General features: G+C 39.1%; 1 protein-coding gene across 1 annotated transcript; it reads right to left on the reverse strand.

The window, feature by feature from the left end:
- Positions 1–1,794: 1,794 nt before the first annotated feature.
- FAM72A (family with sequence similarity 72 member A) lies at positions 1,795–21,221 on the reverse strand. Its single transcript, XM_075198161.1, has 5 exons — positions 21,085–21,221; positions 12,669–12,824; positions 7,292–7,369; positions 6,797–6,921; positions 1,795–2,485 (listed from the first exon to the last, which is right to left on the reverse strand). Exons 2-5 carry the CDS (start codon positions 12,818–12,820, stop codon positions 2,385–2,387), a joined length of 456 nt encoding a protein of 151 aa, XP_075054262.1. The 5' UTR covers positions 12,821–12,824; positions 21,085–21,221; the 3' UTR covers positions 1,795–2,384.
- Between the last annotated feature and the right edge of the window lie 271 nt (positions 21,222–21,492).

Below are 21,492 nucleotides of genomic sequence, written 5' to 3' on the forward strand. Positions count from 1 at the left end.
CTCAATCAAGTACAGCACTGGCCTCCAGATACTACAGAGGGACCTGTGGTTGTGGAGTCCAGCGGGGACGAATTGATAATGTGTGAGGATGAGGAAGTACACACTGAAGGGGGAGAGGAATCAGAGGATGAGGACGACATCTTGCCTCAGTATAGCCTGTTTAGTTTGTACAGGGAGAGATGAATAGCTTTTTTGGTGTGGGGGCCCAAACAAACCAATCATTTCAGCCACAGTTGTTTGGTAGGCCCTGTCGCTGAAATGATTGGTTTGTTAAAGTGCGCATGTCCTATTTCAACAACATCAGGGTGGGTGGGAGGGCCCAAGGACAATTCCATCTTGCAACTCTTTTTTTGGCAAATAAATTTACAGAATTGTACCATTCAACAGTCGTTTGCCATGATCACAAAGTAAAACAAAATTAAAACAAATTAAACCAAAAGTATAATATAACTTATAAACACTACACTTGAAAGCTTGAGCCTTTAAATGAAAAAGTCACTCTTCATTGCACGAAGATTTGCAACAGGGACAGTTTTTTTGTTCACAAAGTCCACAAATAACACTTCGACCCTGTCTGTCTTTTACATACTTGATGGGATCTCAATGATGAATGCTCTGTACCATGGTTGGAGGAGGTATTGTGGCCCCGGTACCAAATTGGGTACCGGGCCCACTCCACTACGCAGTCCAGAAAGCTACCTCGGTGCAACGTTTTGGACTAAAAACAATATCGTGAGGTGTTCAGAATAGACTGGAAATTAGTGGAAATAATTGTTATTGAATGCTATTGAGGTTAATAATAGCGTAGGAGTGGAAAAAAACAAAAAAACTGGATTTTAGTGCTTTTTATGCTTTTTTAAATATAAATCAGAACCCAAAACCCGAAATCAGAACCAAAACCTTTCGTCAGGTGTTTTGGCAAAACAAATCAGAACTCAAAACCTCAAGCTAATCAGAACCCAAAACACTAAAAGTGCCCGGTGCACACCCTTAGTTAAAATAAAACACTAAGTAGTAAACAATCCAGCCAGTAAAAATGTCACACACACAATGTCCAAAGTTCAAATGTAACGGAGCAGTAGAGACTGCTTCAATCAGCCCCGTGTGGAGATGGTGAATCCTTTAAAGCCCAAACAAATAACGGGGCAGCGGGGTCCATTAAGCAGTCTAATTACCAACCTCAGTTAATCCAGCAATGTGAATGGAATCCACCCGTGGGCTTGATTTAACTTGCGGTCTTAACCGCGCTCACGGAGGTAAAAAGTTGCCGACAAGCAGGAGGAGATGGCAAAAAAAAAAAAACACAACAAACGTAAAAATATTTATTTGTCCTTTGGAAAACAAATATATTATTTAATATTTAAATTACATATTTTCATCAACACAATTCTGTAAACTTATTTGTAAAAAAACTTTAAGAATACAACTATTTTGTATATTTAAAATACTTGGAAATGTTATTTTGAACTTGCTTATGTCAATGTCAAAGACTTTCAACAGGAATTAAAGCCAATACAATATAGACTTCTGAAATGTAAAGCGAGTGTTTGTTTCAGTTTAAAAGAAATAAGACCATTAAAAAGACAAACAACAAAAGTGGTTGTAGATACATTTCTGTTCATGACTTAAGATCTGAAGGTACAATCATTATTAGGTGGGTTGTGTTAGTATGTACTCAAGCCCACTATGACACTGAAACACATTATTACATTATTCAGCTTGGAATGTACAAAAGAGAGACTAAAGGGTCTGTCACCTTCATATTACTTTATCTTATTAATTTGCATCTTTTATTGACATGTTTTTGCATCATCGTTGTCGTCACCATAAAGCTGATTTCTGGATTTAACTGTATTCAATACACATAACACGGTCATAACTCAGGGCGAAAAAAATGTACAACTCGGTCTGATGATATAAATACATAGTTATTATTATATTCTAATTATAGCTAAACTCAAAGATGGCAGCCAGAAAGATAAGTAAAAGTTGCAAGAGGGTATGTGTGTGTCAATATAGTAAAGTCATAAGAAAGCGTACTGCCGTTTAATACAAAACAAATCTAGTTATGAGGAGCATCTTATACAAATATCCTGTGATACTGACAGACATCCACATTTTATGGCCAGTAACCTGTAGCCAGTCCTTTAAAGATATGAATGCAGAGTAATGACAGAGAACAGCACTTAGCTCCAAGCTCTTCATTGATTGGAGTGAAATTGATATTCATACACACATATTATAATAATTCTTAAATCATTAAGTCTTGCTCACAAGCATAGTCATAAGTCTTTTGTGTAATGAAGAACAGGTTTCATCAGGATAATGTTGACAGACCTTTCGCAAAAACTTCCTCCAGTTTTTCTCTACAGAAAAATGCCACTCTACCTAAGACACAGTTCATGCTCTTCTTCATACCAGCTGAATAACCCTTCCTGCTTCTCATCTGTATCTGGTAGGTCTCTCCAGAGCAGCGTGTTCATACCTAGTCAGAAAACAACAAATTAGAGATAGCCATTAGCAAAGACTTAAAAACTATGGTGACAAATGAGAATTTTGGTAAACATTGTCAATTAAAAATACACTCAAGATTTTAATTTAGGCACATTTACACCTTTGCGCTCTAATAAGCTCTAGTTTAGTTCATATATGGACCTGTACCATAGAGATCTAAGTAATAATGGGTTGCATTGGACCTCTGTTGTCACTGTTACAGGGGAAAATGTACAATTCAATTGGAAGAAAAGATATTTGGTGTTATGTGTAAAGACAACTGTAACACTACTACACAATTATTCATCTAAATATTGCATGATACTAAATGTTGTTGAAAATATTACATTTCTCAACACCCCTTAACTGAATAATCGGTGTCTCCCCTTTGTGACTTCCTTCTATTGTGCCCAATTTCAAATAGGACACCCACAAAGGAAGACCAATTTGCATGCCCACAGTAGACTATTCTGTTTAATGCTCTGTCATTCTGTTAGAATAGTATACGGGGTATCCGTGTGCAACGTGCAGTATGCATCCACATGTGTGTATGATGTTATCATGCACATGAGGACACAGGTATCCCTTCTCCACTTCCCTATTTCCATTCTTCCGACGTTAATGTAATGCTACAAGGGATTAAATCTACATGGGATTAATGGATGTACAATGGTTAATAGCTGCAGCGATTGGCGTGTTTCCGCACAGAAACAGCCAATAGGAGTGGTATAGCAGTGGCTAATGAAGACAAGTGTGAAAAGAGTTTTGGTGGTTAACAAGACTATCCTTTATGTTACGGCTATCATAAACTTATAGAACAAGATGGAGAGGTCTTCACCTATAGCAGCAACCTTTACCGTAGAGCTCGCTATGCTCACAGGTACTCGGATGCCCCCAGTTCTTACACTCAGAGAAGTACAAGTTTATAAACGTACCGCAGCGCCGATTAGCGGGAGATAGAAAATATAGTGTGGTCAGGAAACAAGCCGAGGTCTTAGGCCCGAAGCAGGTACTGTGGTCAGGAACAGGCAAGATGTCAGGGGCTGGCAGCAAACAAGGAGGGTCCAGAAACGAAGCAAAGGTCAGGGCAACAGGCAAAGAATCAAAGTCCAGTAAATGAGGTCAAGGGTCATACACGAGCAATCCAATCCAAAGCAGATACAGGGCACAGGGCAGGGCAGCAAAAAGAGACTGAGAATTATAACCAGCAGGGAGGCTAAGCCCTCCCTGCCTTTTATACACATATGGGTCAATCAGAATAGAGGGACTACAAACTCACAGCACTGAAGTCATGAGTTCGATTCCCAACCATGGTCTGTGTGTGGAGTTTGTATGTTCTCCCCGTGTTTGCGTGGGTTTCCTCCGGGTACTGCGGTTTCCTGCCACACTCCAAAAACATACTGGTAGGTTAATTGGCTGCTGTTAAATTGCCCTTAGTCTCTCTTGGTCTGTGTTTATGTGTGTGTGTTAGGGGATTTAGATTGTAAGCTCCAATGGGGCAAGGACTGATGTGAATGAGTTTTCTGTACAGTGCTGCGGAATTAGTGGCGCTATATAAATAGATAATGAGGATAATGTTAATTAATTTCCCCTCAGTGAGTGCGTGCGCGCCCAACTGTCATTCTATCCGGGCCACGGCGGTAAAAGGATAAAGCAGTGTAGGCGGAAGTGATGTCCTGGTCGTCATGGTGAAGTCTGGGACGCCCGAGGCAGACAGAAGCGAGCAACGGCGGCCAGTCAATGTAATTCCATTTCAAATAGTTACTGTAATGAGCCTTTGAAATGTAAGCATGTCTTTAGGCTGAAGTGATGGAATGACTCTACAAGAACTAGACTCATTTTTATGTCCAGACTTGTGGCCTAGTCTGCGTATTAGGTCAGCCTCCATATCACAGGTAATATTCTGCATTATTGTAAAGTATGGAATGCCAGCAAAAAGTTTTAAGAGGAATTATCCTTTAATTTTCTAATAGTCCTGGTTCTAATTAAATGGACACTTTTTTAATAAAAACTTTTAATGGGTGGACCCCATATATATAGGAAAATTACACATACATATTAAACAGTTCAGAAACAGAAAATTGTGCAAGAGCCACAAAGAGACAATGGATTGATGACAAGTAAGGTAAGAAACCTGAACACAGTGTATGCTGGACCAGAATTTCCAGTATTAAATAGACAGGAATGAGAGGGAGAGGGAAAGCAACTATGTTGGTTTTCTTAGATCATTTGTAAAGCCATAAAGGGATATTGCACTGAAAGTTACTAAACAATGGTAGTGTTGTTGATCATACATCTAATAACTTTGTTCCATACCTTAGCGATACTTTATTGCAGAAAAATCTATTTCTTATACAGACTAACAAACTTTACTTTAAGGCTCACCATCATTGACATGAGCATATGATTATCACTGCAAAGTTTAGTAAACAGGATCCCAGAGGAGTGTAGACAGTATTACATTTTACAGGTAATTTTCTATAAGAGCATGGAGCCATGTATTAGAATTTTGGCATCAGGGATGCTGGCTTGGTGATACCATTACCCAACTATAGGACAACAAATCAATTTAAACTATACATGTTCTGTCGTATACAAAATGGTACATACATAGGAATACATGCATATAAGATTTATCAGTTGCATTATCTATGGAGCAACAATACAGAATGAACAAGGACAATTTCATGGTCTACTTTTAGGAATTAAAGAGAAAAATAAACGCTACATCTATTTCTCTATTTAAAGGTTTTAAATGGATCTGAAAAGCAAGAGAGTCATTAGGAAGGATATCAGACAGGTCCCACAAAATTGAGGGTTTGAGGAATTCGCTATACTACTGCCAAACCAGGTGCCGATTCTCTGAGAACCAGGATCATGCCATTCACTGTCATGCCTATAAAATACGCTGCCCAAAAGTCCAAGGTCACTAGCTTTAAGGTTGTATGTTTGTATACAAAAGCAGGGAGATGATAAAGGAAGTGTAACTTTTCTGTAAAAATCAAATGTTTGAATACATTGTAGTACCTATTTGTAGCCTGTAGATGACACTGTTGTCTACAGAAAACACTTAGCCAAAGAGTAGAAACACCTGGCTAGGAAAAAGTCTACAGAAATTACAGCTCTGGTTGCCTAGTTCAGAGGAGGCACAATATAACAAAAACAATATAAAGAATTATATGCAAATTGTAAATTCCCCTACTGATTGTAATCAGGCCAGAGCTCTCACTAATAGAATTGAATTACATATTCTCTACATTGTGCCCACTTGCACGCTCCAATCCCGTTTCCATCAATATTCTTCCTTTCTTCCCTTTGTCAGTGTAGACCGGTGGTTATCTTCATAAGTCATTCATATCAACGTGCACGTACCCACTAGTTCTGCTGTAATGGAATGATTTCATCTCCTGCACTGCTTGACTGGCTACCTGCTTCCCTATTCGCTGTGTTAAAAGGAAAAAGTAAATAGAGTTCTAACCTTTTTCCACAACTATTTTACAGTCAAGTGAACCTTAAGAGCGTTACACAGTTAAATATAAAAGCGCACTGTGTTATGTTGATTTAATCTCTGCTTCTCTGCACACATTCTAATACATCTGCCAACTAGTGTCCCCAGGAATGCTGAACATGTGTAACTTGGCAAGTCCCTCATGCACTGATCACAGGCAAGCAAGTCCTGCTTTATCACCAGTAAACACCTGTAATTGGAACATTACGGAGCAGAGAACAATGGCTTCTTTAGAAGCCGGCTCACTGCTCCAGCATAGTGTGCTCTTAAACTACTTGTGTTTAGATAATGATTGTTTAAATATAATGGCACTGTGAATTATAACAAAGAGAGATGTTTAATTATATTTAATATCACAGTATAAAAAAACATGTAGAGGTGTTCTGGAAAATAAATAAAAATAAATAAATAAGAACTATGGTTTGCATTATTAAGACACAAGTATTAATCATTAAGTATTATCATCCCTCTATAATATATCATATGTTGTATTTGACAAAGACAGAACTCCAGGAAATTTGGAAGCGGGGGGAGTGTTCCACCTCAGGGAGCAGGAGGTGGGGGGACACGATTGGCTACGCATGGAGCTGGCGATATCACATGCCAACTTCTCCGCTTTTGCATTTCCTGGAGCCAGATTGCTGTCAAATAGAATGACCATACATTTGCAAAAGAGGATAGAGCAGCTAAGCACCATTTTACACGAAGAACATGTTATTAATGGTGTAGGAGAAAACGAATATAATGACTGGAAAGTGAAGGTGACAGCCTCCAATGGCGCACAGATGTACTTGCCTGATTGGTCCAGACGGTTGATGCTGTATACACACTGACTATGGAACATCCAGAAGTGGCCATTATTACAGGACAAAAGACAGGGCAGACATGGAGCCACCACATGATAACCAACCTCATTACCACTATAAATTGTGAAAAAGAGATAGAAAATTCTAATTTTAGAATGATGGGTAACATTTTGGGTTTCTATATACATGATGTAGGGTGGAGGGTGATTACGTACACATTTTTATGTTCGTTTCTGAGAGTTATAAAGAAAGAAAAGTACAAAGGACAATTGGCTACATGCAGCAACCTCTCACAAGTACATTCTCTAACCATGTGACCTTTTCCATAAATATTTTATAAATATGTTTTAATAAAATCAACGTTTATTCTTTATTTAGTGTTGATCTAAACTGAAAAATGTGTAACAATTAAAAGCTCCTGACACTAGTAATATAAATGTAAGATGTGCAGAAAGGATGAGAACACAACAATGATTATATTTACCATTTTAAGCAAGCTACATTTTTCAGCTTGCATCGGCATGCTTCCAAGTAGTAACAGCTCCCAACAAAGTCCACAGTGCTAGAAAATAGGAGCCAAATTTCCATATGTTAAAATTCCCCAAGAGAAGATACTGCAGACACAAGCATCCCCCATATAGTATTTGCCTAGAAGCATTTTATCTAAAAAGTCAGGGCTTTTGGAAGAAATATATTTTGTCATGATATAAGCATTCACAAAACCACATAAGATTTAGAAAACGATATATAGTAGGCAATACAACATGCTACTCATTATTTTAGGTATGGTTCGCATTTGCTAAAGATAAGTTACGAAGAACACTGTAGAACACCTGCGGCTCCCAACTCACACCCCTGCTCTGCCTTATAAAATAGAGGACAAGTTTGAACAAAAGCAGTCAGCTTCTGCATCACGTGACCTTCTCTACACAACACAGGTCACGCAGCACATGACAGCAGAAGGAGCGAGTGTAGTATATTCTGCACCACATGGTCTCCTTCCTTCCTCTGCACGCGACGACTGTGAAGATATTACTAAGCTGTAGGTTAGCCAGCAAGTGCGGGCATGTTGGGAGGTCTGAGTACCATGTGGAGTGGTCTGAATGTCATGTGTGGGAGAAGAGGCATTTGGGGGACTCATGGGGAAGTTATAGTGGCATCTGGAGAGAACGTGGGTAGGTCTGAGTGGCCCATGATGGAATTTTGAAGCAAGTGAGGAGCATTTTGGAATTAGTTATGTGGGGGTGTCAAGGTAATTTTGGGGGTCATTACTGAAATTACATGTAATATGTGTCCCATGAAATATATAAAGTTGCTCATCACTGCTGTAGAAATACTAGATGTCAACTAAGAAAAATACAAAAGCTCATTTAACATTGATACTGGCCACTTGCCATGCAGAAATGGCAGAATATATCTGCTGCTGCCACACTAGTGTTCATTTACTAAAACAAACTGCATTCAGGTGCAAAATATGCACTTAATCTTAGTCAGACGCCTGCTTTCATTAATATATGTATATATATTGTAACAAAAGGAGGCATTTAGCTGGCAATATACAGAGAAAGCAGGGAAGTAGAGTAAAACATTTCTGCAGTAATGCACCTAGAGTGAAGACTTATGTATGAAAAGCAATAGTTTAAATTTGGTTAAACTTATATGATCTGAAATCCTTCCTCTCAGCAAACAGACAGGGCGTGTCTGGTTGTGCAAACCGAGCCAGTGATGGGTGTTTTCTTTTAAAGAGAAGGTAGGTGTGTCACCTGTCCATCAAGCTAAGGCTGGGGGAGGAGCATCATGTATAAAAGCTTGTTTGTTTCATTTGTTCAGGGAGACCAATGCTGGGTGAGCTGGCTGGTCCTGAGAGAGAGCTGGTCTATGTATAGCTAGTGTTTAGGGTCTCCATGATTGCTGTACAGGTATACGGTGTCAAACATTTACCATCCTGACAATAAAGCACCATAAAAAGGAAGTTGTTGTTCGCGTGTGCTTCTGCAGTAGCGGGCTCTTGCCACAATATATATATATATATATATATATATATAGCTTTGAGCTCACGGAGTTACTTTGCTTATTGTTTACTGTACTATGCTGTCTCTCCTCGTATTGTAATTTTGCTTGTCCCTGTACAGCGCTACGGACACCTAGTTGCGCCCTATAAATAAAAATTAATAATATTATTATTATTATCTACTACTGTTCCTCTTTCCTCTTATTTAGTAATCAAAGAAAGAATGGAATATATATATATATATGAAATTGGGGGCCTATTTATCAAAGAGTGATAAGTCTTAACTTCGTTTTCATGGCAAAATGCCAATTTAACAGTTCAGTCAATTTATCAAAGGGTTAACTCCGAAGAACATCCACATATACCTCAAAGGGGCCAGCAAAAAGAAGTCAATTTATTAAAAGACGAAAAGCTTAACTTTTTCCGCTTGTCCTGAACAGCTAACACAATCTGTTAATGGCATTAAGCAGCTTTCTGCTTGATTTTCAGCCCCACTGGAGAGAAGAATCACCAGTGATACCTTCCCGGCAGGCGGCATGCTCCTCTTATGTCCCCAGTGATAGCTGCCAGTCACACAGCACAGTTACCATAGGAAAGCAATTCTGACTATATGCACCCGACATCCCTACTCCTCCTGATGGGTAACCATCCCGGGGGAAAATAGTATTGATGCAGGATACAAAATCACTTTGGCGGAGAGAGCAAAATGCTTTTTATTGAAATATAGCACACCTGCACCCGACACCATAAAAATAGCAATTTGGAGGGCTGTTGGTAAGCAGACACATTTGAGGCAAGGAGCTGTATTGTCCAGTATAATATGAACAGGAGTCACTCCACGTTTAAATTCATCCCAGGACTAAAGTATATCTCTATGACAGTGGTTTTCTTTTTTGTACATGTGAAGATAAAGGGCGTTTATAAAATGCTACAGTACAATTATGTAATGTATATAAGGACAACACCAGTGAAGCACCATTAATTATAATTCCGCTAAGGAGCCACTGAATAAACAATACATAAATCATCTGTGCCCAATATGGCTGATACTAGGAAGACAGAGCCGCCAGCTAAAGTTTCACTGTGGAGGAAAGTCTTCTCTAGGACAGCTGTTTTTTGTCTATGCTGGAACGGGGAGATAAGCTTCTTAAATAATTGCAAAAGTATATATATATATATATATATATATATATATAGTGTGTGTATATAAGCAAATAAATACTGCTTTTTCACCAACATGGATTCCCCTTAATAAGGCTTATGAAAAAATGTCTGCATTTTTAACAAAGTGCAAATGTGCAGTAGCCCAGAACAATCATTAATTCACTTTAATTAATCTTTTTCAAGTTGGAAGCAAGTGTCTGATTAGTTGTTGTGGGTTATTTAAATGTTCACTTTGTTACTAATTAACCTCCATGGTCTACATAATGGTACAGAATTTATGTTTTGGTTTAAACATAGCCATAAGCAGGAGTAGATAAAAGTTTGTATTACAACCTATACTGATATGTACTTTGTTTCCCTGGTCCTAGATGTAGGGTATTATACTTGCAGTATTTAATAGAACTCTGGCTTCCCCATACTTCCCTGCCAGCTATAACGGATTATAAGGTGAAACTAGAATACTAAAGCACATTAGTATTAATCAGGTATAGCTAGGAGAGCAATGCAGATTGATTTTACCCTGATAAATCCCCTGAAAACTGCAGTTTTCAGAGGATTACCACATTTTAAAGTACCGTGCCTATTTACTGTTAGAGGATCCAAGCAGATATCTCCGACATCTGCCGTGGTCCCAGCATCGTTGATCACAGGTGCAGTCCCAATAGATGGAAGCTTGACCCGGACACCTAATGCCATCTGAGGCTTTGTGCTCCTCCTCTTCTTCCCATCACTTTACTATAGAATATTATCTGGCTCCTATCAGAGCTGCTGTCCTGGCTGAACAATTTTAATAAATAAGCACATTAAATAATTTCTTAACATTGTGATAAGAAATGATAATTAACGTGAAGAAAATACAGTGGGACACATATAGACCCCATAGTGTAATAAGGCCAGACCCATGCAGTGATTTTATAAAATGATTGGCTCAAGTAAGTTTATTAGGGAAAGCTTTTATCTAGTGTGATTGTAATTTAATATTTTAAACAAGACAATAGGACATGCTGCATCCATCAGTCCAGCGTTCACTGTATTCGCGTGTGTGTACTGTGTTCCTGTGTAAATTCACAAAGTGCAGCATTTTTACTGCAGATTCACAAATCATAGGCATCTTCAGGAAACACCCATGTCTGAAAATACATCAATCTGCAGAAAATCTGCATGAAAAACTCATCAAGTCTGCAGTGGAAATGCATTAAAGATATGAAGAGACAGTGCAGCATTTTCTCTACATAAGATTAAAAACAAAATCAAATAAAAATCCCTTGCACACCCAAGTATGAACACGTGGCCGCAGCTACGCTCCCTTGCACTGCATTGAGCAGTACATTTTTAAAGATTTCAAATAAGCACATAAAAAACAACGATTACAGGGCAAAGAGTTTACACATTACAGGTTTTCATATGGATTTCATGCTGTTTGCCTGGATGATAACAAGAAGATAAACTAAGAAACATAAACCCAACGAGAAGCAATAGGTGCTTTGCCATTTGCACAGACAGGGCTGCCAAGGGAAATTTCAAGCCCTGGTACAACAACTTCTTGGAGCCCCTTCCAGGGCCACTGAATGGGGCATGACCACACCAGGTTGGTGTGGCTCCAGGGCTCCTCCCACAACACATGCAGGGGAGGGCCCTTGTAATTTGTACCAGCCCCCATCAGCACCCCTGTTGTGCAGATGCCAGGTGCAGTGAGATGCATTTTTATTTATGTACACTGTTGAGTTAATCTAATAACATGGTGCAATGTGCTTACCTGTGCTGTAACCCATAGCAACCAATCAAGATATAGATGTCATTTTTTCACAAAAGTGTTTGGATGAGTTTATAGCGCGTGTGCATATTGCACTACAACATAAAATAGTTCACTTTTCTCACAGAAAAATAAAATAGAATAGCAACTGAACTGAAATTGAAATAACATTTTCAAAAACAATTCTTACTAGGTTTCCTCAATTTCCCTTTAAATAAAACGGTTTTGTGTCTTTGTCGTACATTGTTGCTTATGAGACATACAGTGCTTCACTGCATTTCTAATGTGAAAATAATTGGGTCACGTCCCAACCCACCAAAGCCAGGTCTTATCTGCCCATGATACGCACATTTCCCCACAAAGCTCCCCCCTATATGGCAAAGCATACCCCTTCTGATCGCCAAAACAAATGTGACTATCTGCAAATATCTGACATTTTGGGAGGTATGTAAAAGAGGCTTCTGTATCTGGATCAACACCTAGGGAAAAAAACTATTCAGTGTAGTGCAACAACTGGGACCCTACTGACATCCTGAACCATAAATGGAGTATGCCAATATAGCATACTTGCCAACTCTCCCGGAATGTCTGGGAGACTCCTGCATTTTGCGTGAGTCTCACGGACTCCCGGGAGAGTGTGGCAATCTCCCGGATTAGAAATTATAGGAAAATAGCTTTATGGCCATCACGAAGATATATTTTAAAGTGGGTTTTGCTGCTAGTAAATACAGATCTTTTTATCTATTTTTCTTGGATGTGTCGTTACTTGTGTTTAATACTGAATACACAGGTTTCCTAGACTCTTTCTTTTCTGCCATATGGGCAAGAACTAGTATAAACCAGTCATTTTATGTATCCTTTGCAATTGAACACATTAATCTTTTCACTGTATTCTGTAGGCTTGCTGCAGAAAATGTCTATGTTTGCACTTACTTGCTGGGGGGAATATCTGTAGAAAACATCTCCTGGTCTGTTCCTGTCAGCAGCTCTGCTTTCATGCCACGCGTGCATAGCACCTGCTTACAGAACCTGCAGCATAATAGAGATACGTGCTTCTCCTTAAAGATGGGCGCCGTGAAGGACATTTTGCTGCATGTGTGAAAAAGTCAAATACTTCATTAACATATACATTGCTGCTGGTCAAAGCTGAAATAATTAATGGAAAAAGCTGCAGATTCCCAGTTGATGGATAATTATATGATTTTATAAAACTTGAACTTTTTTTTAACATGCTATTTGCTTAAATTTGCCTTTTCAACAAGATTCACATTTTCTAATTCAATAGTACAACACTATTTATTTATTTATTTTTTTTATCTCTTATGACATTATTATGACTATCAATGATGCATGCAGATTAGATAGAGGAAACAGAAGTGGAAGGCAACATAGTATTAGAAACAAATATGTTCTCTGTCATTGTCATTTCAAAAGAGGACAGACACCCCACCCCCCAAAAAAAAAAAATCTAACAGTAATTTTGATTTTTAAAACACCTCTACTTCAATCCTTATTTTATGACTTAAAGATATATACAGGCCCGGCCCTCCCATTAGGCAACATTAGGCAGTTGCCTAGGGCTTCGGGCTCTGGTGGGCGCCACAGAAGTAAAATGCATTTACTATTGTATTTTAATACTGTGCGGCGACCGCTGAGCATACCTTCCACGACCGCCACACAGCTTCAGATCCACGGGGAGGGGCTATGGATCACCACCGCCGCCCTCCCCTCCAACAGCTGATGGGGCGCACCGTCCCTCCGTCTCCTTCCCTCCACTCACTGACTGTCAGGCGTGACATCATCATCACGGCCCGACAGTGTCAGTGAGGAACGGGACCAGGCAGAGAGGAGCAGCTTTATCATCATCATCATCATCATTTATTTATATAGCGCCAACATATTCCGTAGCGCTTTACAATTGGGGACAAACATAATAAACTCATAAACAAACTGGGTAAAACAGACAAAGAGGTGAGAGGCCCTGCTCGCAAGCTTACAATCTATGGGACAATGGGAGATTGACACATGAGGTTAAGTCTACATTTTGCATTTTGGCCCAGCCAGACTGCAAAGGTAAAATTGACTCATAAGCTAAATGATCCTGTCACTCAACAATGTTGTTGTCTTGTGTGAAATTGTGTAACAGGCGGTAACAGGCAGCTTTATGGAGCCAAGTTCAAGGTAAGGAAAAACGGGGGGTGGATTTTGAAATTGTGCCTGAGGCGCCGAGGGCCCTAGGACCGGCCCTGGATATATACATGATTCTTACATTAAGAGAACAACACACTTTCATATCAATGATGACACCAAGGGATATATTTACTAAACTGCAGCTTTGAAAAAGTGGAGATGTTGCCTATAGCAAACAATCAGATTCTAGCTGTCATTTTGTAGAATGCACTAAATAAATGATAACTAGAATCTGATTGGTGGGAGGAACAATTTAGATGCTATCCCCCTGGTATCTACCCATTTATCACCCTCCCTCATTCATTGGCTTCCACAGCCTCACTATTGCAACTAAACTCACTTTACCTTCAGCTCTTAGCTAACTAGGCATTCACTGGGATCAGATGCCTCACTCTCTGAGCTTGCTCTGCACTCAACTTTCAGCTCACTCAGAATCTCTCCGTCTCAGTGCAGTCAAATGGAATTTTGCAGCACCTCAAAACCAGAGGACAGTCCCAGGCAAGACTGTGCACCAAACATCCCAGAAACTGGACCAGGTATCTTTTAAAACCTCAGAAGTCTGTCACTCCTTGGCGGGGGCGTTGGAACCTTCAATGTCACGGAATGTCACTCACACCTATACAACCAAAGGGATTACTTGGTTATATTTTTCTCCTATTTTCTTTAGCAAAAAAAATGTACCCACTTACTTGCCATTTTGCATCTGTGTGATCTGGTCTTTGATGACTGCTTTAATACAGACTATCACATCTCGGCATATCTCTTCTCCCTCTCAGTAGCCTGGCTATCACCAGCTCTCTCCTTAATACACTGATAAGGGAGGATATGAATGGTGATCCTCTCATGCCATGTACTCATCATCATGTTATTTTATATAGCGCCACTAATTCCGCAGCGCTGTACAGAGAACTCACTCACATCAGTCCCTGCCCCATTGGAGCTTACAGTTTAAATTCCCTAACACAAGCAGAGAGAGACTAGGGTCAATTTTGATAGCCATTTAGCCTACTAGTATGTTTTTGGAGTGTGGGAGGAAACCGGAGCACCCGGAGGAAACCCAGGCAAAAACAACAACAGGTATTTTCTTTCTCTCTTTCTCCTTCTTGAAGTGTAATGAGAAGTGCAGCAATGACAGTAGGGAAAAGAACATATGTCGGAAGTGGTCATCAAAGACCAGGTTGCAAAGACAATACCTAGCAATAAAGTGCTTTCCTTTGGTATTAAACATAATTCCCCCAAAATGCTGCCCCTTGGTAAGGACAGTGGCATATAAGTAATGGGGACTAGATTAGGTCCCGCTTTGTACACAAGCCACGAGAAAAGCTGGTGTCTGTTTTGTATACTAGCCACTGGAAATGACGATCTGTTTTTTTATAGTACCTATTGGGAATGGGGAGGAGGTCTGTATTGTATATTAGCCACAGCCACTTTCTAAAGCATGCTGCATTCCATTCTCCCATGAGTTTTCTTTCTCTTCTTCAACAGAATGGGAGAACGTTGGCCTCTCTGACAACGCTTGTGTATAAACACAACCCTATCAATAACTCTAAATAACTCACATATTTTAGGCATAGTTACATATTTGAATACCTTCCAGGGAAACTTTACCGTTGGTTATTTATCTCCAGGCACACTTGATACACACCTAAAGGGGCATTTCTATGGACACTGAAAATATCCACTAGTTAAAGCATAGGCAAAATCTTGTATTTTGTCCCTGCAGTCAGTCGAATTGCGTTCATTCACATGTCTCAAAGCTGTGCTGCAACATAATGTACTTTGTACTTTAATGTGTTTCCACAGAACTCCACTGTAGCTTACCAAGCGTTACTGCTTCTTAACGCTTCAGGCAACGCCAAAATTGATGCACAGTAACGGAAAATAAAAGCTTTTCAGAAACTGTGTTTAACAATCTCTTCACCTTCATTATTTTGGACTATCAGCGTCAACTCGCATATAATAGGATTTGAAAACACATGTTAACTGCTTAAAAATTACTCTCATCTGTACGAGGGCTAACAGAACACGATTACTGGACATACTTATAATACAATAATATGTGTTGTAATGTAAACAGCTCTTGGGATAGAAGAGATGAGAATTGCATACAGAATAAAATAAGTAGTACTGTACAGTTAGAAAAAGAAATAAAATAAAACATATATTTCAAAACCAAGAACTGTTCCTACAACTATGTAGACCATATAACAAGTATTTACATACATTACAAGCTCATTTACATAAGTAATAATCATATTGAATCTATCTATGTTACAAATAAAAAATAAACAACTATATAAAATACTTGAAACAGGCAATAGTAACAACTCACGTGGCAACAATTGATAATTGTTGTAGGAAGCAGAGTAAAGAGCTGTGCACAATCTTCAGTCTCAGCTTATATTGAGAAATGTATTCAAATATCTAACAATGTTCAACTCATATTTCCAAGCAATAAAATGAGTTAATCCTACTACGCATTTCAGATACCTTCCTACCACTGGTAATTCTGAGAGCACTCCATAATGCCCTCCCAATACAACACATAATAAGAGACCTCATACAGGCAAGTTCATTAGTGAGAGAAGTCGCCATAAATATTTAAAGCAACCTCATACCTGTAAATACATTAAGTATAGCACATTATATATATATATATATATATATATATATATATATATATATATATATATATATATATATATAGGAAAACAGGGATACTCTGCACTCTCCAAACACATAATTAATGCTGTACCAAGTACTGTTCTATAGTAAAAACAGGGAATACATATTGCAATATATGTTTAAGCTGACCAACTTACGCCAAAGTCTTCCCATTCTGGTCAGTCCTAACATGATCAAATGCTATGCTATTTATCTGGGCTTAAGGCTTACCTGCACACAGCTTTTAAAGGCAAGTCTTTCCCTAGCACTAGCAGCCATGGGAGACCTGGGACTCACCTGACACAAGTTGGAATTAATTAATGTAAAGAATGGGGTGCAAGAGTCATGGGACTTACATTGTATAAACAAAAACAGACATAGGTCCTCTGCACTCACCATGTACAGACTGGGGTGCAAATGGTACAGCATTAATTATGTGTTTGGAGAGTGCAGAGTATCCCTGTTTTCTTGTCTATACAATGTGGGCAACCCCCTCTTGCACCCCAGTCTGTACATGGTGAGTGCAGAGGATCTATGATCTATGTCTGTTTTTGTTTTATATATATATATATATATATCTCATCTGAAGGGCAATAATCATCCTAATGGACTGAACATAAAGGAAACGCATCTCTTCAATTTGTATAACAAATCTAATTCTCAAGAAATTAATTAAAGTCAAAATTATAAGCGCTGCCTTCATGACCTAAGATAAGTAACTATTTTGGGCTGTGAAAACTCACATATTAAGTCGTAAACAATGTATGTGGCTTCTCAGTAGCCTACAGTTGTGATCAGGCCTCTATCTAGTTGCAGCAGGATATATGGAAGGATCTTTCAGGACAATGAGATCTTACCCAATCTGGTCATGCTCATTATGCATGAGGCAAATTAGGATCACCCTATTCCACTGGTAGATACCGACTAGAAGTAGCAAGTCCCTTCTCTACTTTTCAAACCTTGAGCAGTTCCATGGCTGAACATTACTGTAACACCATTAGCATTACTTGATATGAGATATAAAGTAACAATTAGTTTCCACTGACGCATTTCACTGTACTTGGCAGTTTCTTCAAAGATGTGTACACTTGTTGCCTTTGTACACGTAAATCGCGTTACACACAATATACTTTTCATTAACCCATTCATGATTATTTACATATTCAATATAGGCAAGTTTTACATTTGATATAATTTATTTATATTTATAGGTATATTCAATGCTTTTGTTTCTATAATTAATATAAATATATATTTATATTCTTGGATTTAATGTAGGGTTCAAGCTCTGATATAAGGGGTCTATGTATTAAACTGCAATCAGCCGTTAAAACGGAGCACATAGCACTTCCTCCTGCCAGTAAACAGGAATAACAATTTGAACCAGAGGGCTCACTTCACCTCCTCTCAGAGTAGCCCTGGCATGGTGCATTTCAGCAGTGCTACAATGTGCTGCATATTTACTGCCACATTATATTAATACATACACCCCATATTGTATGTTTATTATTATTATTATTATTATTATTATTATTATGCAAGTGTAAGCCAAGCTATACCTAATGTTAGCTGTTAAATACATCTATATGAAATTTATTATTGGTGGTTGGAAAAAAAGTCTGGATAGGAGAGAATGTCACATAGTGGTTAGCATTGTTGCCTGCCAGCACTAGGTTCAATTCTGACCAGGTCTGTGCAGAGTCTGTATGCTCTCCTTACGTGTACGTGAGCTTCCACCAACACCCCAAAGACATTCTGATAGGTGAATTGGCTTCTGATGAAATGAATCCTAGTGTGTATCATGTGCTAGGAAATATATATTGTACAGTATATCTCTACTGGGGCAGGGACTGATGTGACTGATTAATTATTCTCTGCGTAATATGTGGGTGATCTATAAATTAAGATTAATAAAGAAATTAATTATTTTTTAGTGTAATAGTGTAAAAACGAGTCAAAACTTAAAAGCACAGCTATTTGTTTAATTGCCAGTATAAACAACTCAATGTATATAAATTAGCTAAATTCATAATAGGTTTTTGTACTTTTAAGCACTGTGTGCAAAGTGCTTACAAATACAGAAAATTGCATACAATTATGATGGTGATATTCCTACAATAACTCTTTTGATACTATACAACTTCACATATGTTTGTTCGGTGAAAATGCTATTTTAAAATAGTGCACTACTAAGAGTTAACACTTCCGCTACTAAAGGAAACCTCTCTCCTCCCAAACAGGAAAATCACAGCAGACAATGGCACAACAGGTGTCCAATACTGAAATGTAGCTGCTTGATTTCCTGACATAGTAGACTGTCCCTTGCTGTGTATGTAAATACATTGTTATGAATAAACAGTTAGTTTGCTGCATCCTGCTTTCATATAGCCATAAAAATAGCAGTGTACAAATGTATGTGTATATATGATAAAGCATGAAGCTCTAGACAAATATCTACGGTGACTTCTAATATCCGTAATGATAATCCTCTGTTATCCATAGTAATATACAGCTGGGGTACATTTTTTCTAATACTAATCAAAAAGATTAGGTAAAACCTGGAACTGACAGGAAGAGTCAGCTTCCTTCAGCGCCCTCTGCTGCTTGGTGTCTTGAATGAAGCTTGCTGTGTTTTCTCTCCCAGTATAGTGCATTCTGTTCTGCTACACATATATGTTCTCAGTACTGTACTGTGTTTAGTGTTTATAAGTTATAGATACAACATGTTTACAAGAGGGTTGTGTCCGGGTGTGTTTATTTCAAATAAAATATTTCTTCTCTTTTGCTTTTATTTACATTTTTCTCTGGTGTCGTACAGGTCTCAGAGGGGCCGCAATGGGCTCTGAGTACCATAGCGTGCATTTTTTCAAGGCATAAGATGTGCTTTTTTGTTTTGCATTCAACTCTGAATGACCCCCTTAGTCTACCAAAAGTCTATTGGTCTGCTAAGCATTTAATCATTGCAAATATCTATGTAATGATCTAATGATTTTATTTCTGTATTTTTGTTTTGGTAACCCTGTAATATCCCAATGCCTCCAGCTAGTACTAAATAAAAGTGTTATCTTTCTGATTTTCATGATTTGATAAAGCAGCTCCTCCCAGTACTCTAATTGAAATGACTTTCCAGTTATGAAATAGAATGGATGGTTAATATACATAAAACCATACTTGTCAACTCTCCCGTAATGTCTGTGAGACTGCGAAAATCCGAGCCGGTCTCCCGGTAGAGCAGGAAAGTCTCGCGCATCCCGCAATTCCCTGGCCAAATGAACGCAATTTGTGGTGAATCGCGTCATTTTAGCCCTGCCCCCCGCGACAAAACAGCATTTCCGATGCAGGGGCGGGGCCAAAATGACGTGATTGACCACCCCCGCCCCCTCCCGTCCTCTAGTCACGCCCCTCTCTCGGACTGCACTGCCTGAAAGTAGGCAAGTATGTATAAAACCCTATTCCAGCACCCAGAATGGATGATTAATGTAAACAAAGCCTTATTCAGTAACCCGGAATAAATGGCTAAGGTAGTCAGAGCCCCATTCCAGCACATGGAACAGATGATTAAGTAGCTCAGACCACCACTCCGGCTCCCAGAATGGATAGGCAAGGTACTCATACATCCATTTCGGCAAGGAGAATGAATGGCTAATGTACAGCACGGTGGCTAAGTGGTTAGCACTTCTGCCTCTCAGCACTGGGGTCATGAGTTCAATTCCCGACCATGGCCTTATCTGTGAGGAGTTTGTATGTTCTCCCCGTGTTTGCATGGGTTTCCTCCGGGTGCTCCGGTTTCCTCCCACACTCCAAAAACATACTGGTAGATTAATTGGCTGCTAACAAATTGACCCTAGTCTGTGTGTGTGTGTTTATGTTAGGGAATTTAGACTGTAAGCTCCAATGGGGCAGGGACTGATGTGAATGAGTTCTCTGTACAGCGCTGCGGAATTAGTGGCGCTATATAAATAAATGATGATGATGAATATATTTGTGTAGCAGAACCAAATGCACTATATAGGGAGAAAAAAAACACACAGCAAGATTCACTGAAGACACCAAGCAGCAGAGACCGCTGCAGGGAGCGGACTCATTCTTACCGATTTACACCCATACCCCTAAACAAGATATCCAAATGAGCACTGAACCAATTTATTATAGGCGATGATATCGAAACTCACTGGTTATGCAGATACTACTTAGAGGAGCTTATAAATATATTAACATAACTAGTGTATCACAAATAATAATAGGTCAATGGAAAGTTACAATAGAAATATGGTCAGCAGTGTTCAGTTTAATAGCATTATAAATTATGATAGTGTTCAGTTTAATAGCATTATAAATGATGCAAGAATGCTTGCTATCCATCATAAAACTAAATATTGAAAGATATAAAGGATGCATGTATGTTGCCGTTAATTCTACATAAATAATAGATGTGCATGAACGTTTTCAGTCCAAAAGCATTATAGTGATGCCCGGCAGGAAAGGGTTAATGTACCTTAATTCACTGACCAGGATCTACTTCCGCCCTTCCACCGGCCTCCCTCGCTGTTTGAATCTCCCGCGATAGTCCCCGCCCACTCATTGGCCTCTACATCACCATCACATCACCTTTCAATCAACCGCATCCTGGCTTACAAACCCACCTCTACATTTGATAGGCAGCAGCCTGGCATTGTGCATTCTCCTTTCTCATTGGCTTCTACAGCTGACAGTCAAATACTAAAAGCACCCGCCCCTTTCTCTCGCGGGACACACCTTTTTCACAAGGCTTTTCCACGCCCCTACAGTTTGAAACGCTCTCTGATTGGATCCTACCCGTGGTTTCTGGCAACTCCTTTCACAAACATCGCATTGGATGCGCTAGCTATCAATCATCAACTGGGCGCTTTGCCATTGGGCCGGG

Source organism: Mixophyes fleayi, chromosome 2 (assembly GCF_038048845.1).
Source record: "Mixophyes fleayi isolate aMixFle1 chromosome 2, aMixFle1.hap1, whole genome shotgun sequence".
NCBI lineage: Eukaryota > Metazoa > Chordata > Amphibia > Anura > Limnodynastidae > Mixophyes > Mixophyes fleayi.